The sequence below is a fragment of the Moschus berezovskii genome, chromosome 18 (genome assembly GCF_049115385.1).
Source record: "Moschus berezovskii isolate FMDL1 chromosome 18, NW_MosBer_1.0, whole genome shotgun sequence".
In the NCBI taxonomy this organism is placed as follows: Eukaryota; Metazoa; Chordata; class Mammalia; order Artiodactyla; family Moschidae; genus Moschus; species Moschus berezovskii.
The window spans coordinates 34,893,988-34,918,104 of NC_142477.1; the positions used below are offsets into that span (position 1 = coordinate 34,893,988).

At 37.9% G+C, this 24,117-nt stretch overlaps 1 protein-coding gene across 5 annotated transcripts in view; it reads right to left on the reverse strand.

Annotated features, from left to right (window-relative positions):
• Positions 1-24,117, reverse strand: part of DROSHA (drosha ribonuclease III) — a 121,930-nt gene that overhangs the window by 62,024 nt on the left and 35,789 nt on the right. For all 5 annotated transcript variants that reach the window (XM_055422233.2, XM_055422234.2, XM_088827641.1 and 2 more), the window contains 5 exons: positions 22,703-22,789; positions 15,596-15,667; positions 13,913-13,994; positions 12,874-12,948; positions 2,940-3,109 (listed from right to left, as the gene is read on the reverse strand). In XM_055422233.2, coding sequence (XP_055278208.2) covers positions 2,940-3,109; positions 12,874-12,948; positions 13,913-13,994; positions 15,596-15,667; positions 22,703-22,789 — 486 coding nt within the window. The remainder of the gene's footprint in view (positions 1-2,939; positions 3,110-12,873; positions 12,949-13,912; positions 13,995-15,595; positions 15,668-22,702; positions 22,790-24,117) is intronic.

Here is a 24,117-nt window from a genome sequence, read left to right on the forward strand (position 1 = left end):
AGGGAGATTAATTTTAAATTCTGCAGCAATAAAGTACTTAATGGGACCATAATGATTTGAAATTTTTAATAAATTCCCCAATATCCTTTTCACTGGGCAATCTTTCAAAGCAAGTACTTCATAGGACAAAATATAGTGCCATGTCTATTCTGTCCTGTTCTCAACAGGATATAATGAAAGAATGTTTCATGATACTGAGTTTTCAGGACACTAATCTCCTCTGCACTAAGACTAAATAGCAAATACTAAAAACAAACAAACAAAAGCTACCTTAAACATATCCCAAAGCTTGGCACCCAAACCTAACTTTCTTATTTCCAGTTACTTTCCAGCATAAACCTTTCACCCTGACTAACCTGTGCTTTCCTCATTATCTTCAAAACTGGCCATACACCAACTCAAGAATGTTCATTCAAATGTGCCAATGATTTATACAATTCCTTGATTCTTTAAAGACCACAGTAGTGTTTATGAAGCATCCCTGGGAGCCTGGCCCAGTGATCTCACCAAACACTACAAGCTTTCCTGACTGGCTTTTTCAGAGATTGGTCCATTGAGTCAATAATTCATCACAGACTCCTTTCATATGGATATGCTGTAAGTCTGCAGCTGGACAAGCATCATATATAATCTATATACTTCAGTAGCACCTGGCTCACGTAGTGGTTCCTCAACAACTGAGTTGAATGATGATCATGGCAATGGAGTAAATATTCTCTATGCCACTGGCTCGAAAATGAGCAAGGAGCGAACCAGAAGCAACTGGGGAATTTTCTGACTACAGGTCATTGAGCCCCGTTACCTGCAGTACATGGGATCGGGTCCATCAGGGCATTCTTGTATTTTCCAAAGCTCTCCTAGGAGTTCAGGAAATTTTAACCAGGCCATAGAAGGGAGTCCCAGGGTAAAAGTGCTTCCACAGTAAATCATGAGATTCTTCAAGCCGACCCACCAAGGTAAAAAGGATGTCTCCCACCACCATCACCCCACTCATCCTCTGACCCAACTATAAAACTAACAGAGAAATGTAAATTCATGCAACTGTTTAAAAGAAGAAAGATTAAATCCACAGTCACACTCTCATAGTGCTATGATTTTGTATATTTCTTTTACTCTAACAATTATCTGTGAGGCTTAGCAATATAATAGTAGAAATTGTATAACGTTTTTAGTGTTAAACAAGTTTCACGTTTAAAGACATTTTTATTAAACACGTTCACTTTCTAGATCTGTTTAAAATAATCAGCATTAGCTGGGATGTTTGATTTGCAAATAGCAATATTTTGTTTGTGCAGATGTTACTGTCATGCTACAAAAAGTTGATTTAGAGTTTTTATTTTTATGAATCAAGGCTATTAAGCAATTTGGCAGCCTTTCTAAAACAACAGCTTTGTTTAAATAGATTACTATGTTTTTTTACATAGCAGTATTTTAATTCTCCACTTTTGGAAAACTTTATACAGATAAGATACAAATATATAACTATTTTATGAAACGATAACATATTTTAGAGGAAAAAATTTAATAATAGAACAGCATGCTCTTTTTCAGAAAAAAAAAAAAACAAGCTATCTATTAATTCTCTGCTTTTGATTTTTATATTTTAACTTTAAAAATGGACATTAGAAGCAAAATTTAAAGCAATAACTTTCAAAAACATTAATAAAAATTAGACAAATGATGTTGATAAGCCATTATCAGAAGAAAAACTTTAAAGGTCGATCAACATTTAAAATATCAAGTTTTGCTAGAAACCAAAATAAAAAGAAAACTTAGCTAAATAGTATCTATTTTTTCCCTACCAAATTGAAAAATTTTTGTTAAACTAGTATAAGCAGTATGAAGGAAAGGTCAGAGTGTGAATTTTACAACCCTCTGGAAGGTAATTTATAAAGTATCAAAAGCCTTAAAAATGTGCAGACTTCAAGGAATTAAATGGACACATTCAAACAGAAATACATACATACGGAAAACATGTTTAGTCACACATATCCAAATTCAATACAGCATTATTTGCTATAGCAAAAATCTGGAAGCAACTTAGGTGCCTGATAATAGGGGGTTAATTAAGTAACAGTGGCTTTTTTTTAAATTACATGCCTAAAGAAATGTAAAACAAAGGAAAAATAATAACTTTGTGCTTGTTGTTTCTGGAAGAAGATAAGAAGGAAAAAGTCTGAATATTAATATTTAATAGTATGATGCCAATTTTGTTTAAAAACAATATGAAATATGTCTTACTAGAAAAGTGAATAGTATCATCTCTGAAGAATGGAATTATGGGCAATTTTTCTCTTCTTTGGGCTGTTTTTCTCTTTTTGTAGTTATCTATAGAGAAGATCTATTACTTTTATACTCAGAATAAAATTAGAGCTGAACATAATCTAAAAGCTTAAAAATTCTCCATAATAAGCAGAATAAATCTACTAAGCAGATGAATGGGGCTTCCCTGGTGGCTCAGAGGTTAAAGCATCTGCCTGCAATGCGGGAGACCTGGGTTCGATCCCTGGGTCGGGAAGATCCCCTGGAGAAGGAAATGGCAACCCACTCCAGTATTCTTGCCTGGAGAATCCCATGGATGGAGGAGCCTGGTGGGCTACAGTTCACGGGGTCACAAAGAGTCGGACACGACTTGAGCGACTTCACTTTCACGCCTTCAATTAAGTTCAGTTGCTCAGTCATGTCCGACTCTGAGACCCAATGGACTGCAGCACGCCAGGCTTCCCTGCCCATCACCAACTCTTATGGCTATATATACGCCTATAAATATGCCTAGAATATTTTTCTTATTTACTAAATATTTAAAGGAAAAAAATTACTCAAAGCACAAGAAGCAATAAGTACTTAAATCTTTAAAAACATTCTGTTAGCATTTTTACGAAACACTCAAACCTGAAAGGAAGGTGACTCAGTCTCTGACCGTCAACACCAGCACATACCGCTCCAGGGTTGGTGACGATCATGCCTTTGCATTCTTCTGCGTATTTCTGCCACTCAAGTTCTTCCCACTGAAGCATGTTGGCAATCTCCTCTTCGGGAACAAGGGCTTTGCTACACCGTAGTAAGTAGAGGAGGATCTGGTGCATGGACAGCACTTCTTTTCCTCCATCTTAATTGACAGCGGAGAGAAAGGGAAAAATAAGAGTACTCAATTAACAGCCAGTCATCTACCCAATCAGGAAAAACAAGACAATGAGAGAAGAGCATTTGTAAAAAGGTAGCTTACAATTTACATCGTTAAACCATTGTTTAACCAGGTGCCAAATAATAGGCAAGCCATTTGTTTCACTGATGAACAGGGCTCATAAACCATCTCATTTACAAAAATGGCAACAACAACATTATAAATGATAAAAGGCTCCATTTCTGAGGTAGGAATACAAAAAAGGTGCCTACCTAAATAAATTTTAAACTACCTAGTGTAAAGGACCACCGTTTAGAACATACAGAACCATGTTATATTTTAAATATTTTGTCTGTCTTTATAGAGTAACAGGTGAAAGTGATGTTACTGATTTAAAGAAATTCTAGGCTTTCATGAGATACTTATGGATGTTTTCAATAAGCTATTGTTGCATTATGGTCTAATTTTTTGGTGCTAATGTGCTGTACCTGCCATGAGGAACAGAACTAAACAGCTTATACCAATATCATGAAGATCATTATGGAGTTAGTACATGGAAAAAATACCAAGTATTCTGAGACTTACAGAAGCATATATTACCAAGTACAGAGGCTAAAAACAACAAAGAACATAAAAAAAGTACCTTGGAAAAACTCAATTAATCTGGTACTTCGTGAAGCAAAGCCATTTATCTAATATGCACATTAATTTCAAGTTCACAGGCTTCTGCCTTCTCTTTAGGTTTAGCTTTTGTTTTTTTTTTTGGCCACACTGCATAACACACGGGCTCTTAGTCCCCCAACCAGGGACTGAACTCACACCCTCCTCACTGGAATCACAGAGTTTTAACTACTAGACTGCCAAGGAAGTCCCTGGGTTTATTAGCTTCTTGACCAGTATGTACAACCAACTTTTCTCTGCCTAGTCCCACCTAAAGGAAGGACAAGAGCCCTGATGGTTTAGAGAACAATAACTACTCTCCCCAAGGTCTTAAGACATGCAAGAAACAGTAGTATAGGGCCAAACACTTCATGGAGAAACAAGGGGACCAAGATGCTGGAGACAGGCAGCAGGAATAAATGAGAGGGTCCTATTTGTGCTGGAAGAGTTTATGACACCCAAGGAATCTAGGATACTAGAAAATGGAAGAAGATTTTAATTTGAGTTGCTATGGGCTAAGATCTTAGGCCTACACTTCTAAGACAGAAGACAGTAAGGATCAAAATTTCTTTTTGATTTGTGTTTTTCTATCTCAGATGCTGCTCTGGAATTAAATGGCATTGCTGCTATAGGGCGACTATATATGTAGGAATGCATTCATTTATTAATCTAAATATACATTCATTCATTCAATAATTACCAGCACCTATTATGTAGCTGGCCCAGGAAACACAGTGCTAAACAGCTGAAACTCTTACATTCCAGAGGGGAGAAAGAGACAATAAAAAACAACTACTTAATAACAGATCAGAGATGAGGGCTCTGAAAATGGACCAAACTGGGCAACTACACATAAAAGGGTGGTCAGGAAAGATGTCTTTGAAAAGCTGCCATCTGACAGACTTGAAAGAAGCAGAGGAGCTCCATGTGGCTACCTGGGAGAGGAGTGTCTCTGGTAGAAAAAAATAGCCAAAACCCGAAGGGACTGATGCGTTCCAAGAACTGCAAAGAGGCCAGCATGGATAGAGCAAATCGAGGAGGAGAATGTGAGAGAGGCAGCAGGGAAATCAGATCTTGCAAAGCTTTACAGAGCACAGTAAGATCTCTGGAAGTGGCTCTCAGATGGGAGCATGGTTTTCACCATTATGTGCCTGGCACTGTGAGTGGTCCCATGTAACAATTATGGAAAAAAACAAATAAACAAAAACATAAGCTCCAGGCCTTCAAGAAGCAAGTTGGCTAATGATGATTAATCACAACATTTCATAGAGGAATCTTTGCAGGTAACATTCTGAAAAGAGTTCTCTTAACTAAAGACACTGAGTCTCTTAAAAAAAAAAAAAAGAAGTAACTAAAGAAGAAAATACAATCAACTTACATGAGGACATGTTCTGTCTACTCTTCTTACCGTTATTCACAGCAGTAAAAAAAAAAAAAAATGGTATGCCTCATTGCAAAACATCTGCCTTAAAACTACAAGTCACCTTTGATTAACAAACTTCTATGGTTAAGGACATATTTCTCAGACTCTGTCTCAACAGACATTTTAATCTGCCTGCATGTGACATGACTTTCTCAATCAATGATGTTTCCCCCTTTGTTAAGGAGCCCAGCAAATCATAATGCCTCTCGATCAGTCTGAGTCCATGGTAATCTCTGCTTCTGAGGGGGGGCCTGAAGTGAGCAGGTGGACAAGAGACCTCTGAAGCCAGAGCAAGTTGACTGACACTTGCATGTGTTAACGTAAAGAGCAGCAGGGATAAAAGAAACCGAGCCCTCAGAAGAACTGCCATACTGAGCAGATTCTAGGAATCAAGGAAAGGGTAAAACACAGTAAGATTACTAAAGAGCACTGTGAGCTTATAAGGATACATCAGAGGAGCAGAGTGTTGTTTTGCTATAAGGATTAGAGAAGTACATTCAGATTTTATTTGGGAAGGTTGGAAGGAGAAAAGATATGCAACTCTAGCTATACACATTGGTGCTGGAAGGCACCCCACGGTTACAAGTGGCCAACTTCAGGACACTTCAAATAAATGGGAAAAGGACTAGGGGCACTGAATTTAAAAGGAAAAGAATCAAAGAGCTATTGAGAGGGAGGAACAGTTAATCCTGCAAACCAAGGGTACTGCCCAATTTAGGAGAGGAATACCTGCAAGATAAAGAAGGAAGGCCACCAAGTGCTCTGAGAACGCTTCTACCTAGTTTGGGTGCAAAGGTGCTGATGAGGGAGGAGAGTTTTATAGCTGCATGGAACTAGAAAGAGTTTTTTAAAAACATACACACATCAGGCACAAGGTAATGCTAAAGGAGAAACTATAAACCCATGCTGAAAACTGCTAAATATTTTAAAAAACAGCTAAACTCTAAAAAGATAGATATTTACCGGTGTGAAAAAGTAGAAACTCAGGACAGATAACATAAGGTGAAACCCTTACAGGAATATAAGGAAAGATAGACAGAACTAGAGAGTCCCACGGAGCCCATGGGGCAAGAGCTCCATCCCTCACACTCAGCCTGGCAAAAAGGACACTGCAGAAATATTTGTGGGATGACTTTCTGAAGCAGATAAATCATGTGGCCACTAGCTCGCAGACTGCCGTGAATTTACTAATGTTAATGAATTGGCTCTTTTGGTTTGTCTGCTTTGCTACATGTTTATGTTGGGGATTTATGGAACTATGTCACTGAGGGCTAGGAAGTAATCTTTATCTCGTTGGCTAAGATAAATAGGACCCGATATAAATGAGAAATTAGAGCGGGTAAGCTAAGGTTAGCAGGAATTCTGCCAGCGCTGGGACTGGAACCGTGACAACGGCTCATTATTCGGGAAGAACTGGAGTTTGTGTTTCAGGGAATGAATCTGGACAGTCATTAATGAACTGACAGACTTTATAAACTGTTTCTTAGAGACTTAATTCTCTCAGTTTATATTGCTTGATTATTTATATGGCTATTGGGAGGACGGGCAATTTGCTAGGGAATTTGTGTTAAGAATATACTGGTTAAATGAGTAGTTCTCCAGAGTATAATACTCAGCTTTAAGAAACATACAATACTGTCTTTCCCTACACTGAGAATAACTATATAACTGCATTACCTATAGGCAGACATATAATTATGTCTCCCAAATATTCCTACAGGACACCTTTATAGAATCTTAAGTTTTGCAAACTTTTATTAACGGAATTTTCTCAACTCTCCAAAAACAAAGCTACATTACGACACTGTATCAGTTTCTTTCTGTTTCCAGACGACACTGCCCTCCTGGGAATTCTGATAGGCTCCCTTCCTCTCTGGCCCCCTGTGAGCCACAGCTAAAGAACTACATCTCCAAAATGAGACAATTTCCAAAAATCAATCTGCTGGATAGTTGATTCGCAAAATTGATTTGGGATTCTCAAAGTTTTACTACAGCAATGATATAAGCAATCAACAGGCTTTCCCGTAAGTGCAGCCCTTCTATCTTGAATTATGCCCTGCCCTAGCCCTGGCTACAGTCAAGATAAAACCTTAAACTGGCTCTAGGAGAGCTCATATCAACTGTCTGACTACTAAAGGTGGAGGCAGGGATAAGGAAAGAAACAAAACTTTGAGAAAACTCTTATGATATCAATAAACTGGTTGTTCTGTGATTTGACTTCTGATAAACTGACCTGCACTGAAGAATCCTTGGTATAATCTAAGACTGAACTGAACTGAACTGAAACTTTGGGTAAATTTGTATAAAGCAACTGAGACAGCTGACTTCAAAGCAGGTCCACTGAGGAACTAGAGAAAAATTGTGATGACTGATAAACTTTCAATCTATGTCTTATAATAAACTGTTACGAACAAAAAGCCGATGAAAATAAGAGGACCATGAAATACCTGAAACACTATATAAAAGCTGTTCATTCTCACAGGAGTTCAAGAGGCAAATATTAATAATAACAATGAGATAACTCTTTATGTATCAGATGCTAGTAAAACCCAGTGTTGGCAGATGTATCGGAAAAGGGTGGTGTCAAAAATGCTGGTTAGAACTACAAAATATGTCCTTTCTAGAGAAAACCTGGCCAGCTCTTTCCAAATTTAAAATGTGCATACTGACTTAACAAATAATTACTTCTAGAACTCCACCTTATAAAAACACACATATGCATAAAAGAATAGGTGCATAAGACTATACCTGAAGTATTTACATGTAATGGGGCGGGTGGGGGGGAACTGAGGAATAGACTTCCAAAATACTCCTGACTACAGGAACTGTAAAAAAAGACACCCAATGTCTGTTCATCTGTAGAATGCCACACAGGTGTTAAAAATTAAGGCAATGTATTTATATGTGTGTGTGTATGTTAGTCACGCAGTCGTGTCCAACTCTCTGTGACCCCATGGACTGCAGCCCACCAGGCTCCTCTGCCCATGGAATTTTCCAGACAAGAATACTGGAGTGGGTTGCCGTTTCCTTCTCCAATGCGAATTTTAGTAGTAGTAGTTTAGTCGCTAAGTCATGTCCAAGTCTTGTGACCCCACAGACTGTCAGGTTCTTCTGTCCATGGGATTTTACAGGCAAGAATACTGGAGTGGGTGGGTTGCCATTTCCTTCTCCAATGTATTTATATAGAGGATGTCTGAAACAGCTGGGTAAAAAGGTCAAGTTGTGTAACGTGTTTAGTGTTATCTCACTTAAAGAAAAAAGTATAATCCTCTATATATAGGTTAAAACAAACACAAATCAAACCACTTATAGCACCTATGTATCCTCACACATCTAGAAGCTGCTGCTGCTGCTGCTACTAAGTCACTTCAGTCGTGTCCGACTCTGTGTGACCCCATAGATGGCAGCCCACCAGGCTCCCCCATCCCTGGGATTCTCTAGGCAATAACACTGGAGTGGGTTACCATTTCCTTCTCTAATGCATGAAAGTGAAAAGTGAAAATGAAGTCGCTCAGTCATGTCCAACTCCTAGCGACCCCATGGACTGCAGCCTACCAGGCTCCTCCGTCCATGGGATTTTCCAGGCAAGAGTCCTGGAGTGGGGTGCCATTGCCTTCTCCGGTCTAGAAGCTGGTGTTCACTTTTTTACTTCATACACTTTTGTACTGTTTATATGTGTGTGCAAACACACACATACAGTGGACACAATTAAGGGCAAAGGTAACACTTCAATTTTGTGAAGAAAGAATGGTCTTTTCAATAAATGGTGCTAGTCAACTGGATGTCACATTGAAAATAATGAATCTTGACCCATATCTTATGTTATTTATAAAAACAAATTTAAGACAGATTATAGGACTAAATTTGTAGAAAACATAGGAGAGTATCTTGATGACCTAGAGGTAGGCAAAGTTTTCACAAACAAGATACAAAAAGCTCTAAGCAAAAAAGGAAAAATAAGAGTTAAAATTAAGAATTTCTGTTAATAAAAAAAAAAAATCACCATTAAGATGGTGAAAAAGCAATCACAGAGAAGGTATTGGCAAAACATATATTGGCCAAAAGACTCATATAATAAGTATATATAAAAATACCTACAAATAAATAAGAAAAAGGCAAATAAAGCAACAGAAAAATAAACTAAAGGCTTGAATAGGCACTTCAAAAGTCAACAAGGAAAAAACAAAAGTCAACAAGGAAATGGTCTATGCATGAAATGGTGTTCCATTTCATTAGTCATTAGGGAAATGAAAATTAAAACCATACTGTGATACCTCTGATGCTCATCAGACTAGCTAACTTGAAAAAGAAAGAAAAACGCCAAGTGTTGGTGCAAATGTGGAATAACTTGAACTCTTATCTATACTGCACATGGGACAGTGAAAAGGTACCATCATTTTGGAAAACTGTTTGAAAGTATCTACAAAGCAAAATTTTAAAACATCGAGAATTTCCACTCCTAGGTATATATCCACTACAGGAAAGCATAAATATGATCATCAAAAGGCACGTACAAGAGTTTGGTGAACATATGTGTGATATCTGAAAGAGTCAAGAACTAAAAATACACAAATGTCCATTGATCACAGAAAGGTTAAATACATTTTAATTTAGTCACACTGTGTAATACTATACAGCAATGAGAATGTGCCAACTGCAGATAACTATAACAGGTATTCCAAAAACAAAATAAAGAAGATAGAAACAAAAAGTATATACAATTCTGATTTTTATAATTCAAAAACAGGTAAAACTAATACATGGCATTTTCAAGACAGAATAGAGGTTGCCTTAAGGAGTCAGGTGGTGACCAGAAAGGGGCTCTTAGATGCTGGTCACCTTGAGTGAGGGGCTGAGTACACAGTCATATTCACTTGGTGAAAATTCACTGAGTCCTATGACATGTGCACTTTTCGGTGTTTGTGTTCTACTTCGATCAAAGGTTTGTTTTTCAAAAATGAGAGACAATACCAAAGAATGAGTGAAAACCACATTCACTCTCATTAATAACAAAATACATGAATATTTAACTAAGGTACTCTTATGACCGATTAAATAAAGTCTGTAAACAAGTATTTACTGAGCCCCTGCTATGTGCCAAGGAATATGTTAGTACTGATACAAGACAGACAGTTAATGCCTCCTAATGTAATGGAGCTACAGTTGGAAGGAAGGAAGCAAAGAACAAAGTCCAAAATGTGAAGAAGACTAATAATTCATTTTTTACAGCAGCATAAACTGATGGGATTCTTCTGATAAGAAATTTGGTACTATATATCATGATCTTTAAAAAATATCCATCTACTGGATGAATTACTAAAACTTAGGATGCAAAACATGTATCAGTATGATGACTAGCATGTAAAAAAGTTATGAAGGGAAAAAAATGAAAATATACATCAAAATGGACACACCATTTTGAACTCACCATTTTCTAAAGATTTTTAGTGAAGTCATATTGTGAAAAACGAATCAACCATCATTTGCCATCCAATAACAAACTGCATTTTATACAGAAAAAGGCATTTTTCTGTATCCTTCTGAGTTTTTAAGTAAGTATATTTTCAAAAGACAGTCTAACGAAAAAGTCAATTCTGTTTAAAAATAAGCCAAGAGATCTTTTTCTTTACAACAACCAGAGTGTCATCCCTGCATAGTTACGAGAAACATTTTGTGAGAGCTGAAATCCCACAAAGTAAATACCTGACACAGGATTTTTCTTTAAGATGATTTTAAAATAAGTGTCCACATTCTCTTAGAGATTTGTTTGGTCATAAAATTCCTACAGGCAGATAGACACAGAAAGGGAAGGCTTTTCAACAAACTCACTCTAATACCATTTTCTCATAAGTTTACCATTAAAGGTCCATTACAAAATCATAGATTCATTCACTTGAAAAGAAAAAGGACCTCTCAATAAAATGAAACCAGGGGACTTCCCTGGCGGTACAGCAGTTAAGACTCCATACTTCCACTACAAGGGGTTGGGGGAGTGGTGGTGGCAAGGGGGCCATAGGTTCCATTCCTGGTCAGGGAACTAGGATCCCACATGCTATGTGGCACGGCCATAAAACAAAATAAAAAAATAAAGACAAAAAGAAATAAAATATGCAGATATACAAAAGAAAATGTTTTGAATGCATTTTCCAAACAAATTAAATATTAACAGTAATACTAAAAGTATGATTAATGCTATGTTAAAATAAGCCACCTTGACTGACTGGACTGAGGAGAGGGTACCAAGGACAAAAGCTGGAGGAAAATCTACACGAGAATGAATAGATGTGATAAAAGCCACAAAGGACGAATCAGAGAGCCAGAAGGCGAGTAAGCAGCGCGCAGTAGGCAGAACACACTAAAAGCCCAGGTATCGTATCAGGGAGGAGATGCAACTGAAGAGCGTCCACTGGATTTGGTCTGACAGCAGCAGCTACAGCGGGGTGAGGACATGTAAGGGGGAGTGGGATGCCACACTAAAGCCAGGCTGTGAACAGCCCAGAATCCAACAGGCTCCGGGATGGCTCTGAGGCATGCAGGAGGCAAGCACTTCCCCATGTTCATGAGGAGGAGAGCAAGGAAATGAGGCTGAACTTGTGAACTACTGATATGTAAATGTGGGCAGAAAGCTGACACGCTGAAAAGCTCCCCAGCTGAAATCATAAACCACAGATTTATTGCAGCAGTCATTTTTTTTTTTCTCCTGTATCACCGAGAGGCCCAAATATCAGAGAAGAAAAGGCAAATGGTTGAACTGACATTTCCACAGAAGGTGGTGGTTATTAGCACAAGGGGCTGAGGCCACTAGAGCTGAGACAAAAGTCAGAGGATAGGACTGAAGCAGGAAAGCAAAGAAAGGTGGCTGCACACATTGAGAAAAAAGAAGATCCAAGCAGAAGCAAAGGGAACAAGAAGAAGAGAAACTGGAAGTATAAGTGGATGTCACCAGAAAGTGAGACACGAGAAAGATTCCAGGGAGGAATTCACTTAGGATGGTGAAGATTTTACAAACAAAAAGGCATCCAAATACCTCATTAAAAGCCCAACCATTAAAAAAGAATTCTAAATACAATGCCATATCTCACAGCTAGCCTCTTGACAAAAATTTTAAAAAGTTAAAATATTGCTTTAAAAAACATAGCAGTCATATATTTACTTGTATATATGTAATATATTATATTAATTAAATATATATTTAATTTCATGAGAATAAATTGTTCTTCACTATAAAATGAATAAAAGTATATGTCAAAAAAGAAAAAAACTCCCATAATACCACCATCTTACTAGAATTATTACTGCAGTTATTTTTAGTATAGTTATAATCATATTGTTTATAAAATTTCATAAATTGTTTTCTAATTAACTATATGCATTTTTTAAAGCCACACACATTTTTCCACTTTAATTTTAATACTTGCATGATATTTTATCAAGTAGACTCTCAAAATTTTGAAATCAATTCTCCCACTGCTTATCTAATTTGGGGTTATCATAAATTATGCAGGGGTACAAATCAGCATGTATAATATTACATTTTCATGCCTCACCTGAGAAGTAGACAATTAAGTGTCTGAGGTGGGAAAGCTGTCCCTAAAGATTGAAAGAAGAATGGCTTATTTTCAGATGTACTATCTCACCAGGTCACTGACAAGCCAAAAAGATTTACCTGGGAGAAATCTTACAAAACGTGGCATGAAATGAAATCTTGGACAGCAGGGAGGACTGTCTTCAAACAAAGGACCTAGGGCAAACAAGTGAAAGGGAGAGAAAAAATAAATAAAACTGCCTTGAGAAACAAACACTGAAACTTAATTCCCAAGATTTATGATAACTAAAAAACAAAACCACCAACACCAACAGGAGTAGGGACAAAACAAACACTGCCCCCGCTTTCACTCAACAGCTAAATCAATCATGTGGTTACTGCCACAAACGTCCCAGGAAGACTGCAATGAAGAGACCCCCAAAGAAAGGGAAGAATGAAAGTCCCAAGGATGTATGCAGTACATGGCAAATACAGTTAAAACTAGTTTTAGAAATTCGAAGATGCAAAGATTTTTGTTATAACTGAACTATTGCGTGATACAATATGCTTGTGTTTTCACTGTGTCCCATTTTAATTAATACAACTGGGGAAAAAAACAGAGAAATATTATTCAAAATTTGTTTTGAAAAGCCGTTCATCAACACACTGTTTTAAATAAATAAATGTCTGATGGAATAAAGGCATTTCCAAGAGTGAATTATTATCCAAGAACCAAGTATCAAGTTTTGAACTGATGTAGCAGACAAGTGTGTGTGTGTTTTAAGAGTTAACTAAAGTTCTGTTTTAATGAACTGTCATTTTGGAAGAAGTTTATTACAGTAAAGTCCAAGAGACTTAAGATATTAACTAATGAGATTTCCCTAATGCAGATAAATCAAGGTAGTTACTCAACATAACTGATACCATCTTCCTAGGTACCAGTTACTTAACAATTAATGGTAATCCTCCATAATGGACATGGTCCATCCGTAGTTAAATGAGACCCATAACAACTCATTTATGTCAAATGATAAGAAGCATGCCAATCATAATAAACTTTTCCCTGCAGTTCAAAAGTGAGAGGAATTTCAACTATGTACCCCCACTTTTTTATAAAAGTTTTCACATAAACCACAACATTCTCCCACAAGCACTACACTTTTCTTTAAATCCTATTTACCTTTGAGATTCCAGTCATACAATTCCAAAATATCTCTGAACAGGAATAATGAAAAGAGTTCAAGTCCTTTCACACAAAAATTCTGAAAAATAAACCAGAAACCCAAATTACTGTAGTACTGCAACTACATATTAACTGATGCTTCAGCTTGTTTTAGTCAAGTGTTTTAAAAAGTGTCTACTGCGACTGTACTAAAACAGTTTAATTTCCTAAAAAACTTGGCCACTGTCCTATAGTAGCTCAGTCTCTTAAAACATTAATGAAGTAAGCAATAATGTCATTAGAATTCCTAAGAAGATGTGGGCTTGGCCCTTCTCAATGTACAAATAAAGTGATGTGAAATTTAAAAATCAAAGTCTCTTTTTTGTCATATTTTTCTAACCCAATTATAAAACATACCAGAATCTCTTAGGGACTTTCTGTTAATTCAAATTATACACTGAGCAGCCAGTTCTGTTAAAATTTGTCCCCAGCACCACCCGCCTCCCCACCTCTGCTCACCTCCACCCCTCAAACACACCCAGAATCACTATTGCCAAGTGACCATAAATTAGAGGTCTCTATGCCAAAAAAGTTCCAGCTCTTAATGAAGGCAAATAAAGGGCTACGAAAAATGACAGAACTTTGTACCAAAATTTCTGCTGTAAACAAGCTTAACAGATGATATATCTGCGAGTGAGACTTGTCTCATAATTCTTCCTCCTACTTGTTTTGCTCGGGGTTCATAAATCACCCTGCATGAGATCACGCCAGAAGTCATCAACTTTTACAATAGCAAATGAAGGCTTATGACCTTAAAAATCAAAAGGAAGCAAAAAATCCCTTCCAAGCTGAAGAATGAAGGGGCGGCCCTTTCTCCTTAATTCTTTTTGAAAGACAGGACTTGCCCAGAATGAAATAGGTGCAAACTAAGCATGCGTGTCATGCTCATCAATCCCCATGGGTGCTCCACTGCCCTCGACAGAGCCGCACTGTTAAACAAGGTTTGCAAGAGGAGCCAGGGGCTCAGGAAATCGACCCCGACTCCAACACAATGTTAAGTGCACAAGCTTGTTTGCTGTCTAGTTGTTATTTCTTAGTGTGATTTGTTGACACCACTAAAGTCAAGATCAGGCAATGAATCATTCTGAGATTCACATTAATCTTGCTTTGGAATTTTAAACCTCTTGCATATATTTAGATAAATCTGTTGCTGAGCATCCGCAGTGAAAAACAATTAGGAAAAATATGCAAATATATGGGAAGAAAAATGAACCAAGCATTGATCTTGTCACTGGAGATAATGAATAAGATTATTCCAACAGCTATCAGATTCAGTTTCACTTTTCTAATTTCCTCTCTGATAACGACCAGTAACCAAAAGCCGTCCCTTGTCCAAAACAAACTAGAAACAGATGTAAAGTTACCATCACGTAACTTTCAGTAGCTGTAACACAGAGGAGAAACGGGTTCAAAAATAGGTCAAGAAGTTGGAAAATGACCTGAATTTTAACCTCGTTCCTAAAGCTACATCTGACTACAGTTACGTCTGACTGGTCTTTTTCAACAGTGAACACAATACTTTAAGAGTATCCTTATGGCAAAAAGCCAGAGCTGGTCAAATTCAGTGATTTAAAGATATATAACTATGGAATAAACAAAAGAGCAAACTGCATCAAGCTGTTAAATAATCCTCTCTCTTACCTCAGGCATCATCTCTTCAATGAAATGAATCGTGTAGTCTATGTTGAATCTAATTACTTTACACAGTGGAATCTGTAATAATAAGAAGGAGAGGGTCAGTTTCAAAATCCCTTCCTGTGCTCACCACTGTACACATGTTGGCTACCTGACCCAGAAGGCCATGAAGCAAATGAGCAAGTTTCACCTTAATCTAAGCTGCTAACAATACTGCACATGAAGCTTGACCACAACTGCTGGATTTTAATGCAAGAACCCAGCTGACCTGGTCTCTACAGGAAACCTGCATAATGTTGGTATTTAATTAACTGTATTAGCAACAGCAACACAAACATGACAAGAACTCATTAAATCCAAATATACTGCCTCTAAAGAATTAATAAAACCACGAATACTTCTTTCTCTCAGGTTTTTAAAACCTTTCAGAATCTTCAGCTCTTCAGGCAGATCCGGGATAGCAGGCTGACAATTCATCAGTTACAGATTCCTAAGTCACTGAAGTACACACAACTCATGCTGCCTTTCTGGCTCTGGAGCAAAAGCAATCATGGCAATAAAAATAATAATAGCTAACACTTAATAGCTAGGTAGGCCCTGTTCTACTGTTTCATATACTGTCACTCATGTAGCCATCCTGTGAGATAGGTACAATTATTCTCCCTAGTGTACAGTGGTGGCACCCCACTCCAGTACTCTTGCCTGGAAAATCCCATGGACGGAGGAGCCTGGTAGGATGCAGTCCCTGGGGTCGCTAAGAGTCAGACACGACTGAGCGACTTCACTTTCACTTTTCACTTTCATGCATTGGAGAAGGAAACGGCAACCCACTCCAGTGTTCTTGCCTGGAGAATCCCAGGGACGGGGGAGCCTCGTGGGCTGCCGTCTATGGGGTCGCACAGAGTTGGACACGACTGAAGCGACTTAGCAGCAGCATCAGCAGTGTACAGTGGAAGAAACAAAAAACAGAGAATCAGATACTTTGCCTAAGGTAATATGTGTGTGTGTGTGTGTTAGTCGCTCAGTCGTGTCCGACTCTTTGTGACCCTATAGACCACAGCCCACCAGGCTCCTCTGTCCATGGGATTCTCGAGGCAAGAGTACTAGAGTAGGTTGCCATGGCCTCCTCCAGGGGATCTTCCTGACCCAGGGATCAAACATGTGTCTCTTATATCTCCTGCATTGGCAGGTTGGTTCTTTACCACTAGTGCCACCTGATAACAGGTATCTGGTGAATTTGAAACCCTTGCTCCTGACCCCCAGTTCTAAGCCACGAGGGTATCCATCTCTCATTACGTGTCCTAATACTGTCCTAATAATATCTGTCCTAACACTCAGGATATGTGTGAAGATGAAGGAAAGCTCAGATGAAATAAATCCACATCTGTCTTGCTTTACAAATGTATCATCAGATACCAGCCTAGTGCCCAGATTTAAGTTTTTCTCTAGGCCTATTTTTGAATGAACGGAGGACTGAGAAAGGGAGGGGTGTGAGGTTAGAGCAGTGGTTTGGCTGAGTAGCTGGGGAAAATAATAGACTCAGAAGCTCTAGAGATGTGTTAAGCAGGCTTTTCTGGCCACTCGATCTGTCCATAAGACGATTTTATATAAATGTCATCGTTTTTACAAACCACAGCAATTAGAAAGAAACAAATTTTAATTCCACCAGCAAAAGGAGCGGTAAGAATAACAGTCTTACAATGCCATCTACTGGAAATCTTTTTCTCAGAAATGAAGTTTAGCTCTTAGGTGCCTTTTTTTTTTTGAAGGACAGTGGCTAATTTAAGTGAAATTCATAATTAACTTCAATAAGAGATCCATTTTCAACTTTCTCGTGGCAATGGGTTCTAAACCAGCTGAAGCGACATGCTACGGCCACTATAATTTTTAAGTTCTTCTTTCTTCCTACAAGCATTTAAAAATATCTGAGCATAGTTTATGAATAATTTGTGCAATTATTCATTGTTTTAAAATACATTACTAACAACCGATAGATTCATAGATAGTCTAAAATACGCCACACCCTGTATCTTTTAAAAAGGCGGGGATCTAAGAGAAAAGCACGGAAACAAGCGTAAATAAGAGTATGATACAGTGTAACCTGTCAGTGCCATTAAAAAAACAAACAAAATATTGATATAAAGTACAAAAGAATCAAAGAGGAGGTAACATTTGAGTTGACTCTTTAAAGATGAGAAGGAATTTTCCAGATCATTCAGAAAATTAATTGGGAAAGAAAACGGTGTTTGTTTATTCTTTTAAATTAATTTTTATTGGAGTATAGTTGCTTTATAATGCTGTGTTAGTTTCTACCATACAGCAAAGTCAATCAGTCACAGATACACATGTATCTCCTCCCTTTTTGATTTCCTTCCCATTCAGGTCACCACAGTGCATTAAAGAACAGGAATTTAGTTTCTAGCAAGACAGAGAAAAAGGAGCTGGGGCCAAAACAGGTCATTTAGCTCTTCAGGAGTGAAATGCATGGAGACAGAGACACAAGCAAATTCTAGAAAGTATGAACCATATTCTGCAGATCTTATAAACCAGGTTAAGGATTCAGAGCTACCCTTATGGCAACAAGAAGTCATTCAAGTGCTTTAAGGGAGAGACCAACACAGTTTCACATGGATGGGTTGCTGTGTAAACAGGGTGGGAAGGGTGTACAGAGGAGCAAGGCAAGAGACCAGGAGTCTAATGGGACAGCCCAGGAGCCGAATGAAGAGAAGCCCAAACGAGGAAAGGAAAGAAGTTTAGACACAGGAGATGGGACGGAAATACACAGCGACCATTCTGACCTGGAAATGAGAGAGGAGAGAGAACAGAGGATAATTTCCAGGTTTCTAGCCCAAGGGAATAGATAGGTCAGAATGACATCAATACAAGGAAATTCAGTGTGTAACCCTAAGTCCCTCAAACTCAGTATGTAGAGAAGATGACCAGTTCAGTTTCACACAAGTTGAGGGGGAGGTACCCGAGGGGACATCAAGGTGGGTGTGTCCAATGCGCAATCTGAAATGTAGCGTGAAGCACAGAGCCATGTGTCACAGCTATAAATAGTAATGTCAGAACACGCATGAGAGGAAAAAACATGGGTGACACCGCATTACGTGGGGAGTGCATTCAGGAGAGAAAAGGACCAGAGCCCTTGGGAAGAGTCAAGAGGCAGAGAAAGAGCAGAAGTGTAAACTTTACTCCTTCCGCTCTGTGCAACAGCAGCTCTGCTGATTAATGCAACTACAGTCCCTTCCTCAATGACTTCAACTAAAATCACTTTGGGGGACTTCTTCTTTAACCTCTCCTCTTACACATGCTGTATTTTCCTTGGGGCAGTCGCCCATACCACTAGAGCCCTTCTCAGGCACACAAATTTGGGAAGGCAGAGTCTCCCTTTCTACTCAAACTTTCATCTCAAAGACTCAAAGAGAACTTGTCCTTTTCCTATATATTGGGAACTCAGTTGATCAAGAGCTCAGTCGGCCAATCAAACAATATAAACACCCTTGATCTTTTCTTAAAACAAGTCTGAGTAGTGACTGACACTAACTCCCATCTCAACCTACCAGAAACAAACCAAAAAACCATTCCTAAACTTCTATCTTCTAACTCTACTACTTCCAGGCACTAAATGACTACAATCCAGGACAGCGAGGCCACTGGAAATGGAAAGCCAATTAAGGAAGCGGGGAAAAGATCATGGCGTTTCTTTGTGCTTTTGAGGGTGGGATAAAATATTATGTATGTACTACACAAATCTAGATAACCATAGTTATGTTATCGAAGTCCTTAAAAACACCAGGTATTATAAGTAATAACAAATGTACTACATAAATAGATAAAATTCTCCTGGAATGCTCTATACTTAGCCAACAAGGCTTTCAATCCACTTTAATTCAAGAAGACCTTAAGACAACCTGTCAAAACTAAACTGGGTTGAGATTCTAACATTACCATCATTTACATGCCCTTCATGCTGATGTGTTCTCTCTGGCAAGAAAATGAATCAGAACAGTAAAGCGATTTAATAATTCTTTTTCTTGGGAGGCTATTTCAAATTCAAGAGGCCTTTGATGGATCTAATTCCTATGAACTGTACAACACTTAGCTTAAAACTCGATTTATTTTATCAACATCTCTAACATAAATGATGGGGCTTATCTTCTCATTACAGAGTTAAGTTCTCAAGTTCTGAGAGCTTGAATATTTATAAATATATATATACATATATATACGCTGAAGCCAGGAATTTTTCAGTCCTATCTTTTATTTTATAGCAACAGTAACAACTGCAATTAATTTCACACTAGCAGCTTCTCCGGAGAAGGTAATGGCAACCCACTCCAGTACTCTTGCCTGGAAAATCCCATGGACGGAGGAGCCTGGTAGGCTGCAGTCCATTGGGTCGCTAAGAGTCGGACACGACTGAGCGACTTCACTTTCACTTTTCACTTTCATGCACTGGAGAAGGAAATGGCAACCCACTAAAGTGTTCTTGCCTGGAGAATCCCAGGGACGGGGAGGCCTGGTGGGCTGCCGTCTATGGGGTCGTACAGAGTCGGACACAACTGAAGCAACTTAGCAGCAGCAGCAGAAGCAGCAGCCTCTCAGTGCCGAAACCTTGTGCTGAGAAACTTTAATAAAGCTCAAAGAATCACTCCCAGGTCACATAAGTACCAAGAATCAGTTGAAAAAAGAAGAATTAGAAGAAAAATTCAAATGTCTGTCTGACATCTTATCCAAAATAATAAGTGCCAAATGTACTGTATATTAAACATCACAATAAACACTTTTCATATGTCATCTCATTTATTTTTTTATAAAAGCCAGTAAGAGTACCAAAACTAATAACCTCTATTTTACAGATGAGAAAAGTCAAGGTTTATAAAAATTGAAACGTCAAATCATACAGCTAGTAAATAGAATCACTAAGGTTTAAACCCTCTCTGAAGCCATACAGCTTTCCTTCTTTAAAGTGACCCTAAAAGTTAAAATGAGATCCATATTACTCAAAGGGGATTAACAGATAAGATAGATAATTTTCAAGTATTTTCATGGTAACTAACTTTATTGTATTTGCAAATCCTCTGAGGGAAAAAAGACAGAAATGTATCATGTAGAGGCAAGTTGGACTAAATGACTTCTACAGGCCTTTGCAACTCTAAGACTGAGATTTAGTGTAACAAAGGGTTTGAGGGCCTAATTGAGACATTTAAAAAGTAATAAAATAAAATTTAAAAAACTTCTAGTTCCTTTTCATAAAAATTGCTTAAAAATTGTCTAAACAACCTAAACATCCATTGACAGATGAATGGATAAAGATGTGGTACACATATACCATGGAATACTACTCAGCAATAAGAAAGAACAAAATGGGGAGGGAGGGAACACATGTATACCTATGGCTGATTCATGTTGATATTTGACAGAAAACAACAAAATTCTATAAAGCAATTCTTCTTCAATTAAAAAAGACGGAAACGTCATCTGAAGCAACAAGGATGCAATTAGAGGTTATCATACTAAGTGAAGTAAGTCAGAAAGAGAAAGACAAATGCCATACCGTGTCACTTATATGTGGAATCTAAAATATAGCACAAATTAACCTATCTACAAAACAGAAACAATACACAAACATAGAGAGTAGATTTGTGGTTGCCAAAGGGGAGGGGAAGAAGAGGGATATACTAAGAGATTGCAAACTATTACACTTAGAATGGATAAACAACAAGGTCCTACTGTGCAGCACAGGGAACTGAATCCTGGGATAAACCATAATGGAAAAGAATATAAAAAAGAATGTGTATGTGTGTATAACTGAGTCACTTTGCTATACAGCAGAGATTAGCACATCATGTAAATCAACTTTATTTCAATTAAAAAAAAATACAGTCCAATTTAAAATTTTGTAAGGATGGATGGTGATGGATGTAGACTTATCATGGTCATCACAATATATACAAATACTGAATCATTATGCTGTATATCTGAAACTAGTAACATTATATGTCAATTATACCTCAATAAAAAATATAGTTCAATATTACACAATTTTCTATATTATGGTTCACCCTAGAGAGATGTGATATGTATTATCAAGTGATTTTATTTTTACATTTATAATGTAATCATCTTCTCAAAAAAAGTTCTCTGAGATAAAATATACTGTGGCATAAAGAAAATCTCATTGAGAAACAATTTGTTTTAAATTAGTATCACTACTATGGAATCCTATCTACTAAAAAAGAATAGAAAGTGGAAAGATTAGACAAAGATTTTATTCTTTACTCTCCAATGGAACAGAATTTCACATTTCAAATAAACTAAGATAACTTTTCAAACTGCAAATATAATTTCTTTTAACTAAACCAGAAAGAATTAAAGAACATTCTACTTCAATGTATATATACCATAGCTGTAAATTCAGTAAGTTCTATAGCAGTGTCTTGACTGACTCATGGATACCTCTACATTCCCTTCCAGAGTCACCAGTGAATTCCACTCTACATCCAACTAGAATACACAATAAGTAAGACAACCCCTAAGACAGCCAGCTTCAAAACAGAAAGATTTTGACTTACAGGACTTCCATCTGAACCGATTACCAACAGATCGGCCTTAATACCTGTATAAGAATATCATGGATCTGTATGTCAAAGTCTCTTAAAAAGGACGTCTTCCTGGGATGCAAAAGCAGAAAACTATGAAGTTAACTCAGGCTCCAGATGTCCTGAACAAGCTCCATTTCTTTACCTATGACTCACAGACAAAGTAATAGCTTCTCCTTAAAACTTTCCAACTCTCTTTTGAAGGACACCCACCCCAAAATAGTTTTGACACATTGCTCCACAGTTTATCCTTCTTTCTCAATCTTTCACACTCTCAAATGTTATTCTGATACATGTTTACTTACACCATCTAATGTGGACCAAACCTGTGACTCATTAGCACAGATGTCACACTCCCACCTGACACACACTGCCAGTGACTTCCTGTAGCTTAGGCAAAGGGATGTAAAGTAGTTGTTACTTAAAAGTCAGAGGAAAAGAAATTTCCTCTTTTAGAAAGAAAGGGGGCACAGGGAAGGAGAAAGTTGGCCAATTAGCACATACTTACATTGGTCAGGGGGGCGTGTGCAAACATAGAAAATCCTTCAAAGATATACTCGTGATCATCATATTCGATAACAGTTGGCCTGTCAGTCTAAAAGCAAACAGAAACACGAAGCATGAACAAATGATATGACTTGCATGCACAGTATCTATCAGGACAAAAGCAACCAACCAAAGCAAGCAGGTACGGACTCCTGCTCACGTTCTCCCAAACACCAGGGAGAAACTTTACAAAGAAGTTTAATTCTAGCTTGGTAGGATTCTCCGACTTCAGTTATATATTAGACAATCAAGGAGGTTTATTATGGCTGCCATAAAGGAAAAAAGGCTACATGACTTCATTTTCTAGGAACTTATTTTATTTAATCTCATAATACTACCAGTCTTGTTCTTACTAAACTATATTTCTGTACTAACAGAAGTCCTAACAAGAAAAAGATAATAACACAGCCAAATCAAAGCACAAAGTAGAGAAGACTAAGCATCACAACAGTCAAGACAAGCAGTAGCCTGGAAGTCTCTGAAAGGCCCCAGGGTGCCAGTGGCTCCTTCCCTCACAACTCCATCCCCAGACCCTCCAAGGAAAAGCCCAGCCAGCAAACACTGTAACAAACCAATTCTTGCATAATGTTAAAGATTTTAATTACCTGTAAATAGAATCTAATTAAAATATACAAATGCTGATCTAAGTATAAGAGATTCTCTTCATTATGCCATTCTGATGGTCTGCCATTTTTAATCCTAAACACTAAACATGGAGCAAATGATCAAGATTAGAAACCTAAAAAACATGTTTTTTCTATGTAGATATTGAACATTATTCTTTTAAACATTTCAGTTCAGTTCAGTTCAGTTCAGTCGCTCAGTCGTGTCCGACTCTCCGCGACCCCATGAATCACAGCACGCCAGGCCTCCCTGTCCATCACCAACTCCCGGAGTACACTCAAACTCATGTCCACAGAGTCGGTGATGCCATCCAGCCATCTCATTCTCCGTCGTCCCCTTCTCCTCCCGCCCCCAACCTTTCCCAGCATCAGAGTCTTTTCCAGTGAGTCAGCTCGTCTCATGAGGTGGCCAAAGTATTGGAGTTTCAGCTTTAGCATCAGTCCCTCCAATGAACATCCAGGATTGATCTCATTTAGAATGGACTGGTTGGATCTCCTTGCAGTATAAGGGACTCTCAAGAGTCTTCTCCAACACCACAGTTCAAAAGCATCGATTCTTCGGCGATCAGCTTTCTTCACAGTCCATACATATATATAAACATTTATACATACACCCCCACACACCTATATATATGAAGAGCTCAGGTGGGCAGGGGGAACTAAAGAATATCCTGATGCACATTATTTGTTTTTCTAATATTACTGTTACTTCCCATCTGAATAACTCAACAAAGTTGTCCTAAATTAAATATAA